Source organism: Crassostrea angulata, chromosome 4, assembly GCF_025612915.1.
Source record: "Crassostrea angulata isolate pt1a10 chromosome 4, ASM2561291v2, whole genome shotgun sequence".
Lineage (NCBI taxonomy): Eukaryota > Metazoa > Mollusca > Bivalvia > Ostreida > Ostreidae > Magallana > Magallana angulata.
In genome coordinates this window covers 38,880,411-38,897,357 of record NC_069114.1, presented here as the reverse complement: position 1 = coordinate 38,897,357, position 16,947 = coordinate 38,880,411, and the positions used below count along the sequence as shown (strand labels likewise).

The 16,947-nt window shown below is 34.2% G+C and overlaps 2 protein-coding genes across 3 annotated transcripts; both read left to right on the top strand.

Moving 5' to 3' along the window:
• LOC128182040 (monocarboxylate transporter 13-like) lies at window positions 1–3,529 on the top strand. Its single transcript, XM_052850642.1, has 6 exons — window positions 1–79; window positions 960–1,162; window positions 1,267–1,410; window positions 1,606–1,752; window positions 1,854–2,852; window positions 3,326–3,529. The coding sequence occupies exons 2-6, from the start codon at window positions 994–996 to the stop codon at window positions 3,427–3,429; spliced, it is 1,563 nt and encodes a 520-aa protein (XP_052706602.1). The 5' UTR covers window positions 1–79; window positions 960–993; the 3' UTR covers window positions 3,430–3,529.
• A 4,608-nt stretch (window positions 3,530–8,137) lies between these two features.
• LOC128181749 (monocarboxylate transporter 13-like) lies at window positions 8,138–15,540 on the top strand. Of its 2 annotated transcripts, XM_052850265.1 has the most exons (5): window positions 8,138–8,347; window positions 9,713–9,856; window positions 13,321–13,467; window positions 13,570–14,775; window positions 14,876–15,540. In XM_052850265.1, the coding sequence occupies exons 1-5, from the start codon at window positions 8,275–8,277 to the stop codon at window positions 15,037–15,039; spliced, it is 1,734 nt and encodes a 577-aa protein (XP_052706225.1). In that variant the 5' UTR covers window positions 8,138–8,274; the 3' UTR covers window positions 15,040–15,540. The 2 variants fall into 2 exon arrangements, with proteins under 2 accessions (XP_052706225.1, XP_052706226.1); XM_052850266.1 differs by lacking the exons at window positions 8,138–8,347; window positions 9,713–9,856 and adding an exon at window positions 10,411–10,516.
• Window positions 15,541–16,947: the final 1,407 nt, after the last annotated feature.

Below are 16,947 nucleotides of genomic sequence, written 5' to 3'. Positions count from 1 at the left end.
AGATCATGAATGTGTGCCAGTTGTGAATTTCATACGGAGCACGATATACAAAAAGTGTTCGGATAGTGCCAAAAGGAAGGTGAGAAAAATGCTTACATTTACATTAGTTTCATAATTGAAATTTTTCTAAAAATATATTTCATAATTTTTTTGGCTTGTGACTAAACCTCTACACTTCAAATCGGAGAAATCTCAATCGATAATGCTTTTATGTAGATGATGTGCATGTATTGTTAAAGAAATTATCTTCAATGACGTTTAAAATTTCGGGTTTTTTTGGGTTTTTTTTTTTATTTCTAAATGCAAGCGCTTTTTGGTAGTGTCTTAATATAATATCTTTTCATCAACGCCATCTTTATCGATTATGTTTTTTTTTAATACTTTCTAATCTCTATAGACCTTAATTCTTATTAAAATTAATTCTCAATCAGCACGCCTTACCCATTCCGTACCTTATCTATTTGTGTTAAAAGGTCTCTACTCTGTAGATAAAATCTAAAATCCTATCCATAGATTTGGATTGCTCAACTTACGATTTTCCTGTCAAACCATGCGCGGATCTAAAAAGGGGTTGGGGCCTGGAAAATTGATATTCCTTAAGACTTTCTTAGACTTTTACATAGTAAAATTACAAAAATTGTGCCTGAGGCACCCCCCTGTAAACATAAATACCGATAACCCTCGGACCCCCCCCCCCCCCCCATGAAAAAATTCACATTCCGCGCATGCACACTACATGTTTACATGTATAACATCAACTATTTATTTCTAAAAAAAAAGGATATGAATTATAAGACATGCAGTTGTAGTAATCTTTGTCGGTATTAAAATCAAGTTTAACCTAAAAATTTGATGTATATTTTCAAGAATGAAAAACCACACTGTTGATTGTCCATGTTCATTGACAATTAAAAATTGTTAATTAGTAAAAAAAAACAACAATATTGTCTGTATTGTAGTAAAGAGGTACCATGCGTATGGCAAATTTTGAAAATGGCAACAAAAAATGCAGAAAAGAGTGATGAAGATCTTAAAGAGAAAAGTCGGGCTATCATGAAACACTTCAAGAGGTCTAGTGATCCAGATTCCTCGCACAACTCGAAGGCTGAAAAGAGACGAGGGCATCCGATAGACAAGGGTTACGCTTGGGTTGTTTTAGTGGGTAAATACAATATTATGTAGATACAAACTCTTCTGTATTGTGTGCATCTTTCATCCCTTGTCAGTCGTATATAATTCATGTGTATCTAACTAACTTTTTTCAAGCTTGTTGTGTTGCCGTTTTTCTCATCACTGGAACCTTCAAGTCTTTTGGGGTTTTGTACGTCGAACTTATCACAGTGTTTCATAGCAACGCCACAATGACATCTGTCGTTCAAGGATTACTTATATTCATGTATAGTTTTGGATGTAAGTAAAACATGATTTCACATATACAAAACTTCTAAATCAAAGACAAAAACTGTATTGGCAAAGTGAAATTACCCTTATTGATATAAATGCCATCATTGAAATGATAAAAATTATCACGTATTAAGCGCACTAAATTTGTTTCATCTTTGTGAATGTCTGATGCAATTTGACTTCATTATCTTGGTTTTGTAGCGGTGTTTGTCTGTCTCTTTGGTCTGCGATTGTTTCCATCTCGTACATGGGTTATCATTGGCGGTATCTTCTACTTCTGTGGATTTCTTACAAGCAGCTTTGCAGAATCGGTGGAATTCTTATTCTTCAGCTATAGTTGTTTAATTGGTATGAATGTACAAGTATATTCCGATATATTCTACACCACTTTCTGATGAACATTTGTAAATATGATTAAGTTCCAGTGACTTATTTTTGTTCCTTTGTAGGTGCAGGGATGGCGCTTTCATTTTCTCCCATTATAGTCACTGTGGGGACATACTTTGATGAGAAAAAAGGGTTTGCGAGTGGACTACTAATGTCAAGTGGAAGTCTAGGTGCTCTGGTGATGGCTCCATTTTTACGGGTACTGTTAAACCTGTATTCGGTTGAAGGTGCTCTCTTAATAATAGCGGCCGTTGCCAGTCATATCATTGCTTGTGGGCTGTTGCTCCGTCCTACTCCATTTTACACAGGAAAGAGAAACAAAGCTAGCTATGAGTCCGATTGTTCATCCACAGAGGAACAAGGGCCGTTAGTAGATTCTCTGACCAGGGACAGCGATCAATTTGATCGACTCTATTCATCTGATCCCAACATTGTTCTTAAGAATGGGCATTTTCAGCAAGTGGATTGCCCAAAACGGAGAACGAGTAATGAAGTCGTTTCTGTGTTTCAGCCAAATGACTCCAAAGGGCGTAGTCTGAATTTTGAACGTCAGGGGTCAGCTGTAGTGAATTCCACAATTGGTAGGAAAAGGATATTTAACATCAAGATATTCAAAAACACGTCGTATTTACGACTTCTGTTTGCATACACCATTGGCTTTATAGGCACTTCTCTCCCACAAGGCTATTTACCTGCATTTGCAATGGAACAAGGAACAGACAGAACAGATGCCGCCTGGCTTATAACCATCAGCAGCTTTGCTGACTTATTAGGACGAATTACCATCGGTTGGATCTCCGACAAAAAACGGATCAAGCGTATTTATTTGATTGCCATCAGTATGGTCGTTAGTGGTGTTGTTCAGTGTTTATCTCCCTTTTACAAAAATTATTTGAGTCTCGTGTTCTTTAGCATGGTCTATGGGTTCTTTTCAAACTTTATATCGGCCCTGTATTTCCCCGCACTGCTGGACATTCTGGGACTTGACGATTTCCGGTGCGCTCTCAGTGTTTTGTACGTTGGCTATGGTATCATTAGCGGCTGCGCTGCGCCATTTATCGGTGAGTGTTCAAGTCAGTAATTCACAGAATCATTGAAAGGCCTTTCACATGCATTTTACGTGCTTGTGGGCTGTTGCCGCTTTAATTCACATGATCATTGAAAGGCCTTTCAAATGCATTTTATGTTTTCTGATAAAAATTCATTTCTTGATATTAAAAAAAAATATGCTGTAATTAAACCAACTTTCAAACAAAGTTCATTGTCGGACTGTTTCAGTCCCATTTTCTTCTTGCGTTGTTTGTCATAAATATCTGATGGATGTGTGATATATTCTCGTGCATTTCATAGAACACAAGCTGAATATTACCATTTACGAAGATATAAACACGCCAATTCAAAGAATGATTTTTAGATGATCTTTTTTAAATAAGGGTTTAAAATCATTTAAATGAATATTCAGCAATTTCAATTGTTATTGGAATGATTCAAATCCAACAAAAAATCTGAATTCACTGCATTTTTTTAATTACAGGTGACCTAAAGGACAAGTCCGGAACCTATGTAACGTGCTTTTATCTGTTTGGGGCAGCTCATATAATCTCCTCGGCTGTATTATTTTCTGAATGTTTGTCATGAAGATTATTTATGAATGGAAATACCGGGTATATATATATTTTTTAATTAAATGGTCAGTTTTGTAATTTATTTTGTACGTGGAATAAAATTATGAATAAAAATAAAATGCAAGTTACTTGAGTTACCTTAATTTAATCAAAGAAGGACCAATAAGTTTGGTTCGAGTTTAAAATGAAACTTGCTTTTGTTTAAAATTAGAATAAATAAAACAATAATGAGTGACCTGTTTATGTTGAATACTATTACATGTAACCGCCTTTGTAAAACGGATAAAACTTTATTAGAATATTCTAGTAGTAGATTGGCTTGCGCTATCGAAGTTATTTAATTTATTAATGCTGCTTCCATTTGCTTCACAGAAAGCATAGCAATTTTATTATTGATTCGTGGTAATTAACCGCAAATTAACTGAATGCCTTTATTTAATTTTAGCCCGGTTTGCAATTGAAATTTTAGTTTAGATCATAGCTCATATATTGTACCGATTTATATGAAGCGCTTTATCTAATATGCGCGTCTTTCTTTCTCCTTTTGATCCTTTAAAAGAAAAAAGACATCCGGGACCCTGCACGTGTTTTTATTTTTTGATAGTGGGTTACGAGAATGGCAAGTCAGATATGAATTTTAAAATATTTTTAAAAAATAAAGTTTTTTTGCTTGGGGAATTCTCTCTGTTTAGTATCTGATCACGTAATTTATTTAAAAATGCAATAAATTAACTTATACAGTTACTAGAGATAATGATGCGCACAAAAGCTGTAAATTGTTCTTATATCTTTACTAGTATTTCACGGGATTTACCTACTTTGTTACTTATTTTGATTGATTATCAAGTGTGATAGATGCGTTGAACCACCCTAATCCGGTTTATGAATCAATCGTGTTTAAAGGTTTATATATATTTCAGAAGCTTTGCAATTCAGTTTTTAAAAAGAAATTGAGAAGAAATTCCCCACATATATGTACAAAAGAGTGGTATAATAATAAAGAAGTGCTGCGTTTATACATTTGATCACAACAATAATATACAAATATTCCTAGCCGGTCAATATTAAAAAAATATTGACCGGTCAATATTTTTCGGACGAGATAATATTACAGTTATTGACTATTCGTCTATATAGTTATATAGGGAGAATATACTACTGAATATAACAAACCAATATATTTGCTATAAAATATCTGAGCCCCATTTTCTGGTATTGTTATTTTTTATCATAGAAAATACAATTTACCCCAAATAATACAGTGAATTTAGATTTTGGTAGAAAGAGTGTTTGTCATCCAAAAGTTATCTTTGGCACTGATGGGCCTGCTATTGAAAAGGTTGAAACACTTTCTCATCTAGGTATAAAATTCCAGCAGGATGGTAGTCGGAGAACCCATATTCATTCTAAAGCTTACGATCGTTAATATATCTTAAGAATGTTGAAACACATCCTTGAAAAGGATGCTTTGATAAACACTTACTTTGCCTTTGTTCGCCAAGTTCTTGAATACTCCGACATTGTATGGGGTAATTGTTCTGATAAAGATCCTATACTATTTAAAGATATTCAAGTTGCAGTAGCTATAGAATCATTGCAGGATTAAGGTCCAAATTCTTCAAAATTCTTGCTTTATGATGAAATTGGATGGGATACCCTCGAAGTTCGACATAAAATAAATAAGCTTGTGTTATTTTATAAGATAGTTTATTCTTCAGTATTTACTAGTAGTTGATCTGCTCGAACAATGTTTACTATCTCAAAATTGTCATCCTCTGCAGAATCAGGACAGCCTTACATTTAATGTCCCCCAGTAAAAACAACCTCTTACATGAGAAGTTTTTTACCCTCAACAATTAGACTCTGGAATGATCTCCCTCCAACTCTCTCATCATTTACACATGCCATAAAAATCATGTATTGTTCAAAAGCCAAGAAATACTTAAACTACATGAACATGAAAGGAAAATATACATGTAATACACTGTGAGTGTCAACTTCGTACTCAGCTAGTAACTTAATTAAATGCTGATTTATGCAATCATTTTTTGAATGACAACTCAAGTTGTGACATGTGTGGAAACAATTTTTAAACATGTCACTTTTTTTTACTGTCCAAAATAGTATGTTTAAAGATATTTGCTAACCCAAAATAGAGATTTCTTACGCCTGCCAATACCCTTTTTTCTAAGATCAACTCATTCTTAATGGTGTCATTAGTCTTACTTATGAACAAAATATTGCAATATTTAAATACATGTATGTACCCTAATTTATCAAATCTACAAAGAGATTCGAATAATCCTTCTAGTTCAACTTATTGTCTTATACCACAGAACCTAAACCTGTGAATAAACTTCTCTTTTTTTTGTATTTTTTTTCTCTCTTTTTTTAATTATTATTTTCATTACTAGTTACTACAATTTAATAGGCAATGCCTGCTATCCCATCTGTCTGTGTGATGCATAATAAAATATTGTTTAAATTAATATAAACAATTCACGCATATTCCTTCTTAGGCAGTTCCGAGTTTTTTCTAGGTTTAGCGTCCATTCAAAAGTAGCAAACCTATTTTTCTATAAAGATAGTAATAATCACAAATCAGCAGAAAAACCACACTTTATTTTTAAGTACATAAATAAAATCTATTATCATTATTTCAACATTTTCTTTGGACTGTGGCGAAAATTAATACATAAATATCCCAACCCCAGGTTTTAATGATAAAACAAACCAAATTCAAAATGTTTGTGCTATATTTTCAGATATGAAGAGTTCATATGATACATTATTTGTTGTGGTACATGCTTCAAAACTAATCCGTCCGCGGACGTAAAACATAGAAAAAACTTGGATTGGCCTTTCTATGGGAATGCCATGTTCTTGTAAATCATTGGATCCGCACCAGAACTGTTACATGTATGTACATGGACAGACCTCGGAACAGACTAAATCGGAAGGACGTGCATTTTTTATTCATTATCTGAATCTAAATAAGATCTTCATAATTATAAAGGTTTTAAAATTAAGAGTGCAAAGACATACAATAAGCAAACATTGACAGTCACAGTAATATATCTAACTGTTTAATTGGAAAATCCTTTATCTATACTACTATATTAAAATTATAGACTCGAATTTTTGGGCTTTAATACCGAGAAATCGGAAGAGAACTGTCTTTTGTTATCTATATTTTAAACATCATTGGTACTTGAAGATTACCAATTTGTTTTTATTTTTTCTCAAGCTTCGCTAATTAATAATCAACGAAAATTCCTTTAAAAAATCCGGAAATCCTTTATTTTGAAAAATTATATTTAATGTTATAAAATAAGATATAAGTGATTATTTTTTTTATCATAGTATGATTATCCTATGGATGGCGTGTTTTCATTATATACGAAGGTAGCATCAGTTAATTGTACCTGTGTTTTACTCGGAAACAATTACATGTATATTGAATTTAGTTCATCTGGTTAAAACGGGTTGGCGGGGAGAATTGGGTTAATATAGAGAACTTTTATGGGCACATTGCCTGTTAACTGTGTAGATGCTTATGCATAAATTGTTAGAAAGATACTTTGAACTAAGGGATGGGACACCGAATCTACATGTACATGCTATAAAGAGAAAAAAACACATTTTTACAAAACCTAATGAATCTGAGTCGGATTCTGCTGAAAAATTTATAATGAATCCTATATAACTACATGTATGAATCATAGTCTAAGTATGACAAATTGGAGCAGATAGACAGATACTAGTTTTGACCTATATAAATGTGATACTAGTACTTACTAGTGTGACACAAGTACATAAAGGTTTATGGACCCTGTTTGGCTATGGTATTGATGTTTGTCATGTCTGACCCCACGCCTTTATCGTACTACATTTCATTTGCATGTATGCAGCACACGCTCAGGAAAAAAACCCCGATCATCATAAAGCGGTTATAATTGTTGTATCCGGATTTGGGGGGTTTTATTGGGTAATTGTTGATTGAGTTGTAAAATAAACAATGACAAAAACTTATATGAATTTGAAATAGGTTATAGGTGAAGTTTTCAAATTTGCCGTAAAAAAATAAATGGTATATATATTTTGTTATCTGACATAACGTCAGTAAATCGCCTAGCCTTGCATCAGGTAACAGCTTTGATTTTTTTTAAAAGCTTCATTTTGCACAAAAAAATATATGTGTATGTTACCTTTGTTTAAGTTTGACCGAGGAGTGTCATTTTATAGATACTCCATGTAATTCAGGTCATCTTGGGGGTTGCATGGGTTTCCATGGTATATTTCAAAGCATGGAGAATTATCAGATCGTGTACCCGCATATTGTATCAGCATAGTACCAAAGAAGGAAGGGGGAGGGCTGAATTAATGACAATTTTAATTAATGTCCTTAACCATTTGCTCTCTTGCTCTCGCTCTCTCGCTCGCTCTATCTTTCTCTCTCTCTCTCTCTCTTTCTCCCACTCTCTCTGTAATTCCACACAGACACAAAATATCCTCTGTTTAGTTATTCAATGTAGATTGGCCATTTAAGAAAGCATTACCCGTGCAGCGTTTTAAATTCTATAGCTTTTAAAGTCCTCTAGAAATGCTAATACTTCCTTACTGTTTAAAAAAATATGAAACAGCTGACGACGTAAGAATCTACTCTTTGTGTTTGACCCCGGGATAGCGGCAGTACCGGTGAGCCTGCCTGTATCTTGTTGACGGCTTGACAACGAGATCGACTGAATCTAGTTCTGTGTTCAGTGTATAGTAAAGATGTGCCACGCAGCGCCTAGATTTGATAAGAATTGCCTCCATTATGTGACTTGTTCGTTCTAGAAACAACTCATCCAAAGGAATGGGGTTGGAGGATGCAATCCACGCACCTGCCCACCCGGTTGACCAGGGCTGGGCATGGGTCATTCTGTCAGGTAAGGGTTTTCTTTTTGTGTATTGATTTTAACTTCCTTTGTATTAAAACATCCCATGACCAGGGACATCGAATATTCCAGCTGATTTTTGATCGATTAATTTTCTCAATTAACCTATGCAGCTGTAGCGACTGATACCTTGTTCATGGTGCCATGCTTGAATTCTTTCCGTGGGGAATAATCTGGAAAATATTGATTATGTCAATTCTTACTTATAGTATATCCTTGATTATTTGTTGTTGATTAAAGCATGTTGAAATTTGGTAAAGAATCTTTATTAAGGCCACCAACCGTATCGTTTCCCTCTTTCCTTTCTATTCAATATATTCATAAAACTATTTCAACAATAAAAACTATACAATTGTGTGTATGTATGTTCCACATGATGCGTTCGTTCAGGATGTGCATGGACTGATGTCTGTGTTTGTAAATGGTCTGGTTAGAACGGTTTGTTAAGTGTGTATTATACCGGCATACACGGAACATAAACATCCTAAACATGTACATTTCATCTAAACATTACATCCCACTTCATGTAGGCTATATACATACAGGTCATTATGTGAAGTTTGCACCAATCCCTTTATTATCACAATTTTTTTTTAAAAATTGTAACTAATTTAATAAACGAATAATTGTGGGTGGGGAGTTGAAAGTAGGGGTTCCATCCGTGTCTTAGGTCATTCCCCGAACCCTACATCATTTCTTATTTTATTCATGTAAAACGTGCGACGTCAAACAAGGTTTTTAAACTTTCCATTCAGCGTATTATATCCACTACCTCAGCCGATGCTTTGATGTTTTACAGTGCGCAAAATTCCTTCCATTATTTACTCGAATTTTTCTTACGTATTTTTTTTACCTTGATCTGTTTTCATGATTATGCTTAAGAATTCGGTCGCAATTATTACGTGTTTAAGTTACACAGTGTGTCCCTTTACAGATTAGGAAACATAACAATTAAATCATAAATGAGAGGTCGATTCTTTAATAAGTTAGAAAGTAGGTTTTAAGCACATTTTTTATTCGTTTGCACGTTTGGAAATTTTGTGCCAAGAAATTTTGTTGTTATAATAACATCGTAATCGTTTAATTTCGTGGGCTCAATTTTCGCGGATTGTCAATATTTTTAAAAGATTCGCGATCGAGGACGTTATTTCGTAAATCCAATTTAATTAATAGATAAAGATATTAATTTATAACTATAATAGGATGTAATTAAATTACTGGGGATGAGTAACCACAAAACCCTTGAAGATTTAGCCACCAAGAATAAATAATGATTCTACAGTAAAATTATTCTATGTTTTTGTGTTACTAAATTAATTTATACTATTTTTATGTTTGCTATTCTGTATATTCCAGCATCCCTCGGCGCCATGCTGATCTATGGAGGAATACATCGCGGGTTCGGGATTTTGTTTGTAGAATTCCGAAAGTCCTTTAATTCCTCCTCCGCCAGTATGTCTTTGGTGGTCAGTATCCAGATAGCGGTGATGAGTCTCGCTAGTAAGTTTAAGGCTTTAATTCATTTTCTGGTTATCTGGTTACGAAAAAAGCATCCTTATCACCATAGAGATTACGTACAGAGCTACTACTGGGTACTTCTATTTTAACGTCTCATCGAGAATATTTAATGGTTAGTCTATTAACAGATTAGGCTCCTCACTTCTATTTTAACGTCTCATCGAGAATATTTAATGGTTAGTCTATTAACAGATTAAGGCTCCTCGACACCCCGTGACTTATACTTTTTAGGACAGTACGTCACAACATGGCGATTTGTGAACCCATTGAAAACTTTATCTATTTTACAACGATTAATAAGCTAGCAAGTTGTACAACTTATATTTTAAATGTTTTTCGTTGGCACGGATGTTAGCGCGAGGGGGGTCATTAGTGTGGGAAGATGCCGGAGTACCCGGAGAGAACCCACGTGTCCAAGCGGGCGACCGCTATACCCTATCGCATACAGCCACTGTCGATCACGGTGATCGAACTCGGGTGCATTGTCCACTAAGCTACCCATTGTGAAACTGATTATGTCTTCAGCATGTGTTGTCTATCTCTCTAGCGCAATGGGTATTGCTTCAGTCTACGAACCTGCAGGTCCTGATTTTGATTACAGCAGGAACTTTTGTTTTTATAAACAACAAAACATTTTTACAAGTAGGTTTTCCCCAAATACATTCAATTAATTGTGTCATTTTGAAATGGAATGTATGCTTGAATCCCATATCTTTGATGAATATAAAAATCGGACTCTTATGTGAAACCTTTCCACAGGGTGTTGAGGGTCTTTAATAGGAATAGAAGAAAAAGTTAGTTAACCATAAAACTCAAGGGACAAATTGATTTAAACCAGACTTACATCTTGAAGAGACTTTTAAAATTCCATTTTGCAGGCTTACTTTTAGAGCGTTTCGATTTTTTTAATAAAGATACATTTTTAATTTGATGGATTGCATTTTGGCCAGAATATATTAGTTTTTAGGCAAAACTACCTTTAAAAACTGAGATCAATCAAATTCATTCTAAAATGTATTTAAAGGTTCCACTTTTCTTGGCAAATGGATTTTAAGAAGGAAGTTTATTTAGTTAGGGTACAGGCTCATTCAGTATCAAAATTGATACTCAAGTCTGAGGAAAATATAACACAGACAATTATAATAACAGTACATGAATAAGAAATGTGGTGTTTGTAGGGGTGAAGGATTTTCCGGACCCTCCCCTTTAAAAAAAAATTCGGAGAAGGTCAGGTCCTTCCACTATTTAACAAAAAGAAACGATGCTATATACATGCCTGACCAATTCATAACTAGTACATTGAATATGATGTAGTAATGCTACACAGTATGTTGTACTACATCATACGTGTATGTAATACATATATTAGATAATTATTGATAATCATGGGCTTTTCTTTCAGAATCAATTCATATATGATCAGACCATTCATTTACATGAAATATATAATGAAAACCTTCTTTAATACGCATTTGTAAAAATCTAATGACCTTGTCCCTTAACGATGTCAGATTCTTTGTCGAATTTACATAACTTGAATGGAGTAAACCTCAAAGACAAACGTACTCAGGGAATGGCCTTCACCTTAGTCCTCATCACCCAAAAGGAAAGTGATCTTTAAAAGACAGCAAGGCCTCAAAGTGTCCTTTTGACCCAGAAAACATGTACACGAGCATGAACAGTCATAATAAGGGGTTTGATAAACCACCCTAGCTAATCACGACCAGAAAAATGCAGATCCAGAAGAATGTAGACTAACAAAAGATCTGACTGTGCTCTCATGTACTTCTAGGTGTAAATGACACTACATTGTTATTATTAAAAAGTCAATACCTTTATTATTGATAAGGCTGAATTTTAAACATCCTTTTATATTCTTACAAATATACCGGTATGTTAAATTTGATTTACCCCGTCTGGTGGTTAACAAAAATAGTTTTATTTTTACTTCGTAATAGTTGACGAAAATAGGAACTGTAATTAAACTATACAACTGATGCACAGGCTGAAACAGCTGGTTTTGATTTAGAATAATGATGAAAGTTTTTATTTTATTTCATGCACACTACATTAACCATTTAATGAGCAAACAGTAAAACAAGTCAGGAATGTGTTGTAATTGCCTGCGGAATATTTACCCAGCAATGTCATCGATTGCATCAGGACAAACATCAGAAAAGAAACTCATAACAAAATAATATTTTGCATATTTTTCAGTTTTTGACATTGCATGTCTAATGCAGTTTCAACAGCTGTATCAGAGTGCAACATTAAACATTTTTTCTGTAATTGGGGTTGGGTTTGCAACATGCAAAACGATATTTTGATACTGTATTTTTATATGTTTTCTTTTTTATCAAGTATTGTCATAACAGAGTTGCTGATTTTTTTTTAAATTTCATTTTCATAGGGAGTGGGACATAAATAGACCTAGGTTTTCAAAGAATATTTCACTGTGTACATCGATCTAAAAAAAAAAAACCCAACTACATTTAAAGTCGCGCTGCACCTGATGATCCGCCACTATTTAAAAGGGGAAGGTTACATAGCATATAACTCATCGAGAAACAAATAATTAGTAATATAGTATGTTTTGTTGTACATCGAAAATCTCTAGAACTTAAAAAAACCTCTTAATTTCGAATTGCTATACAAAGCAAAGCCATTTTTGACCAACGAATATACACTTTGTCAAATCCGCACGGTTTAAAAATTAGGACCACATTGAGTTCGTACGAGTAACAGATTAGTGGGCTATGTTTTAGGACGCCATGAAATGACTTTGAACATTGGCATATTTTTCTTGTATCGATATTTAGTTCTGAAGTTTTGTTTCCTTTTCAGAGTCTGTAAAAAGAAGTCGGTACAAATCTAGAACGTAGATTCAATTGAACTGAAGTTTCCTTTGAATTCTGATTTTTCTTTAATCATTCCGTAAATTTTGTTCTAGATAATGACATATACTTTTCGGCAAAGTATTTAGATAAATACTTTTGTATTGTTACTTGTCGGCTTTTCAACTTGTTGACTGTATAGAACCAAGACTATTTCAGACCCAAAATTTTATATATAGCTTTTTGTCTTCCGGAGTTCCGATATTTTAGCACAGTACCATATACATGTAGGAGTTGGCGAGTACTATTACAATTTTTTTTTCTATTGTTCCGATATTTTAGCACAGTGCTATAGACAAGCATGCGAGTACTATTACAATAATATTCTTTCTACTGTACCGATATTTTAGCACAGTGCTATAGACAAGCACGCGAGTACTATTACAATAACATTCTTTCTTCTGTTCCGATATTTTAACACAGTGCCATATACGAGTACGCGAGTATCATTGCAATAACATTTTTTTCTTCTGTTCCGATATTTTAACACATCTTGCCATGTACGAGTACGCGAATACCGGTATCATTCAATGACATTTTTTCTATTTACAGGCTTGTTGTTTTTGACTGCTGGGATGAAGTACTTCAGCAGCCGACAATGTGTCATCTTTGGCGGGTTCTTTGTTACTATATCCCTCATCCTCAGTAGTTTTGCCCAGAGCGTTCTTCATTTGATTTTCACTCACAGTGTTCTTATGGGTAATTCCTTGTCAATAGATTTTTAATTATCAATTTCATATCCAATCGAACCACAACGTACTTATTACTACATGTATGTTATTGGTTTTTTTGTTGTTGCAGGAATTGGTCTTGCCGCCGTGCTTGGTCCGTCTTTGATAATCACGGGTCAGTACTTTGACGTACGTAGAGGGATCGCCAATGGCATACACACGGGTTCCGCTAGTTTTGGGGCTCTCGTGTTGGCGCCGGCTATTACTTACTGTATAGACAACTTTCTTTTAAAAGGAGCATTGCTGATTTTAGCCGGCTTAGCTTTTCACATTGTTCCAGCAGGAATGTTACTCCGTCCCCCGCAACTGTACGAAAAATGGGCTGGACGGAGAAGGCAAGACGAGATACCCAATATCGATTCAGCACAGACTGTACTTATAATTGAGAAGCCCGAAAATGAGCTCCTGAATGGCGCATCAGTCGCCATCGTTCCGAAGGAAGCCCATGATATGGATGACGTTTGTCTATCTTCGGACCGCGCTTTGTTATTTGCATCCGCGAAACCAAAAGACGCACTAAGTGTGCATAGCTACGACATGCCAAGAATCTCAAACGGGACACACTTTTATTCTAATAGCAATATTTTTGATCATAGGTTGGGTTTGAAGGAAAAGATCTATGGTAGTGCGGATATGATAATGGTTGTACAGTATGGTAGAGGATCGACACATAGTTTGGTCAACGGCAGAAAATCTAATAGTCTGTTTCTAAATGGAACACATCCGAGTAACTCGTTGTCGAACGGATTTGCAGACCACGAGATTCAAAACCCCACAGCAGAGATTCGTGAAAAGACCGCTAATATGCGCAATTTCTTCAATATTTCTATCTTTAAAAATACTTCGTACTTGTTTTTCGCAATAGGATTTACAATGGGAGTTCCGGTGGTTATCACCGTAGTGTACCTCCCGGATGTTGCAAAGGATTGTGGGATACCCAGTGACGACGCCGCTCTCTTAGTGTCCATCTATATGGTAGGGGAGATAATCGGGCGCTGTGGGAGCGGATTTTTCTCAGGGAAATGGATTCACCGCCAGGTTGTAATTGCCTGGGGCTTGTTGCTTGCGGGTTTAGCTCAAAATCTCGTCCGATTTTTCCAGTCCTTTTGGTACCTTGCTATATTTGCCGTCGCGAATGGAGTGTTTGGTGGACCTATACACGGGCTGTATGCTTCCGTGGTGGCTGACGTTCTGGGCATTGAGAACCTACGTAGTGGATTATGCGTGTTACAGTTGTCTCAGGGAATCATATGGAGTGCCATCTTACCTTTAACAGGTGCGCACCCTTTCAGTCATTCACCTTTCTAGATGTATCTTCACGCCAGACAATACAAGAATATGGTATCAAGTTTCAATGTTTGCTCTATTTTTTTCAGGTTATCTTCGGGACGTTTCTGGAGACTACTTTCTGACTTACCACTTCGTTGGGACTTTGACGATGTGTGCCTCTCTCGTTTTATTTGTCAGTCATTATAAGGTCAAAGATGTGTCCGAGGCCGTAATAGAAATAGATGTAGAGGAAGAAAAAGAAAAGTCTTAAATTGTTTTAAAATGTTGGATTAAAAGGAAGTAGCTTTCGGGGTTTACAACAAGGAAACTTTTTTGTTCAAATAATTCATAGTAATGCTGTCTAGAAATATTTTTTTTTTAGAAAAATGTTTGTATAGAGTTTTGTTTTACAACTTAATTATTATACATGTTTCCTTTCCTAGTAAATAGTCACGATTTTATTTCGTATTTTATTTTTTTCCCCATTTTTTTCATTAGTAGTCATGATTTGATTTCATGATTTTGTTTCATTTATTCATTTTTACAATGCCTAATTTAAACATTTTTTATCATTAACCAAATCCTTATGTTCCAAGCGTGATAGAAGCATTGTAAATATATACCGGTATTAAAGATGGAAAAATACAACTTAAAACATTTCAGCTCGAAGGACAACCATGCCCCTCCAATGTTTCTATGCATCATAGTTACGTTTTGTAAAAAAACAACGTGTTCAATTTTAAATTATGCAACGTACATCAACATTTGTGTTTGTTATAAAAATGTTGTACTATTTGTTTAGAGTAACCTTGTTTTTGTATCAGTCGATCCTTATATGAGTTGAGTAATTATAATGATTAATCTGTTTCAATATCACTGTCTAGTGTTCTTTGTAAATTGCAAACATATCTTATTTCCGTGCCTGTAGTCATAAAGTTCAATTTTAATGTTGTTGTGTTAGTAATTTAGGCTACATGTAACTTTATGTTCACGATAAGTGTGGAATCTATATATTTTTCCATTACATATACTTTTTAAAAATAGCTTGTGTATTCGTCAATTTTAATGTTTATATAAATTGATTATGATGGACCGTAAAATTTATGTGAATATACTCTGGAAAACATACATACAATCTACATGTGATAGAATATTCGACGGACTTTTATAATACCATTGTAGAACAATAACAACTTTTCATTTTAATATGAAGGCTCGTTTACACATATATTTTCCTTTATACTCCAATCACACATTTGAAAATTACGTATGTACATGTACTTTCTATCAATTTTTTTCTTAAATTGAACAAGATCTCAGTTGTTTTAAAGATCTCTGTATATTTGCATATTTTTTGTTTTCATTTTCTTTTTATTGTAAACGTTTTTATTTTACACAAATAAATTATGCACAATCGAACGTTATATAACTATTTACATGAAGTTTCATTTTAAATTGTGCTTTGGCTATCATGGTTCCGTCTCAAGACAGAAATCGGAAGGTAAAAGTAGATTAATTATGAATAAATTCCAAACTTTGTCTTATAGAGGTTCGTTCCTGTTTTAGGGTAGCCATTAGGAATCACATCTTATCAGAAAATTCTGCATAATATACTAATTCTATTCGTATATTTATATTTTGCAATGCCGAATGATTTATCATATTGAATAGCCAAATCGGCTTCTGTGGGAATTTGAGTCTGCATTACTTCATCATGACTATTTTGTGCAGTCCGTGGTTTTTCTTAGGTTGGTGAAGGTTTCGACCAATCAATAAACGGCGCGTATAGATTTCAATCCTGTCAGTTTCTACAGAGCTATGAATTACAATCATTTTCCGTAAGAAATAGAGGGAATCATCCTTAGTGGATGTAAATATTATGTATTGGCATTTGAAGCCACCAATAAGACAACATTTTTTTTTTTAACTTTGGCTTGAATATTACTCACATGTTCACTATGTGCGTTCAACTTCGTACTGAATTAAAATTATAATTAAATAAAAGTTCAAACTAAATATTTGTTTGATTTCTTAAAATACTTTAGTTATCTATTTCCATACAAAATTTTAGCAATAATTTCTGGAAAATTATCATTTCTGTTTGGGACCCCATGCTTAAAAAATGGCATGTGACATGGGTAACAAATAAAATTCAAGTTCTTATCTTTATATATAAAAG

Excerpts from the sequence above, each read along its gene's own strand:
- LOC128182040 (XM_052850642.1), top strand. The coding sequence starts at position 994 with ATGGCAACAAAAAATGCAGAAAAGAGTGATGAAGATCTTAAAGAGAAA. Across the intron at positions 1,753-1,853 it reads CAGCTATAGTTGTTTAATTG|GTGCAGGGATGGCGCTTTCA; the intron begins GTATGAATGTAC and ends GTTCCTTTGTAG. Across the intron at positions 2,853-3,325 it reads CTGCGCTGCGCCATTTATCG|GTGACCTAAAGGACAAGTCC; the intron begins GTGAGTGTTCAA and ends TTTTAATTACAG.
- LOC128181749 (XM_052850265.1), top strand. The coding sequence starts at position 8,275 with ATGGGGTTGGAGGATGCAATCCACGCACCTGCCCACCCGGTTGACCAG. Across the intron at positions 9,857-13,320 it reads AGCGGTGATGAGTCTCGCTA|GCTTGTTGTTTTTGACTGCT; the intron begins GTAAGTTTAAGG and ends TTCTATTTACAG. Across the intron at positions 14,776-14,875 it reads TGCCATCTTACCTTTAACAG|GTTATCTTCGGGACGTTTCT; the intron begins GTGCGCACCCTT and ends TATTTTTTTCAG.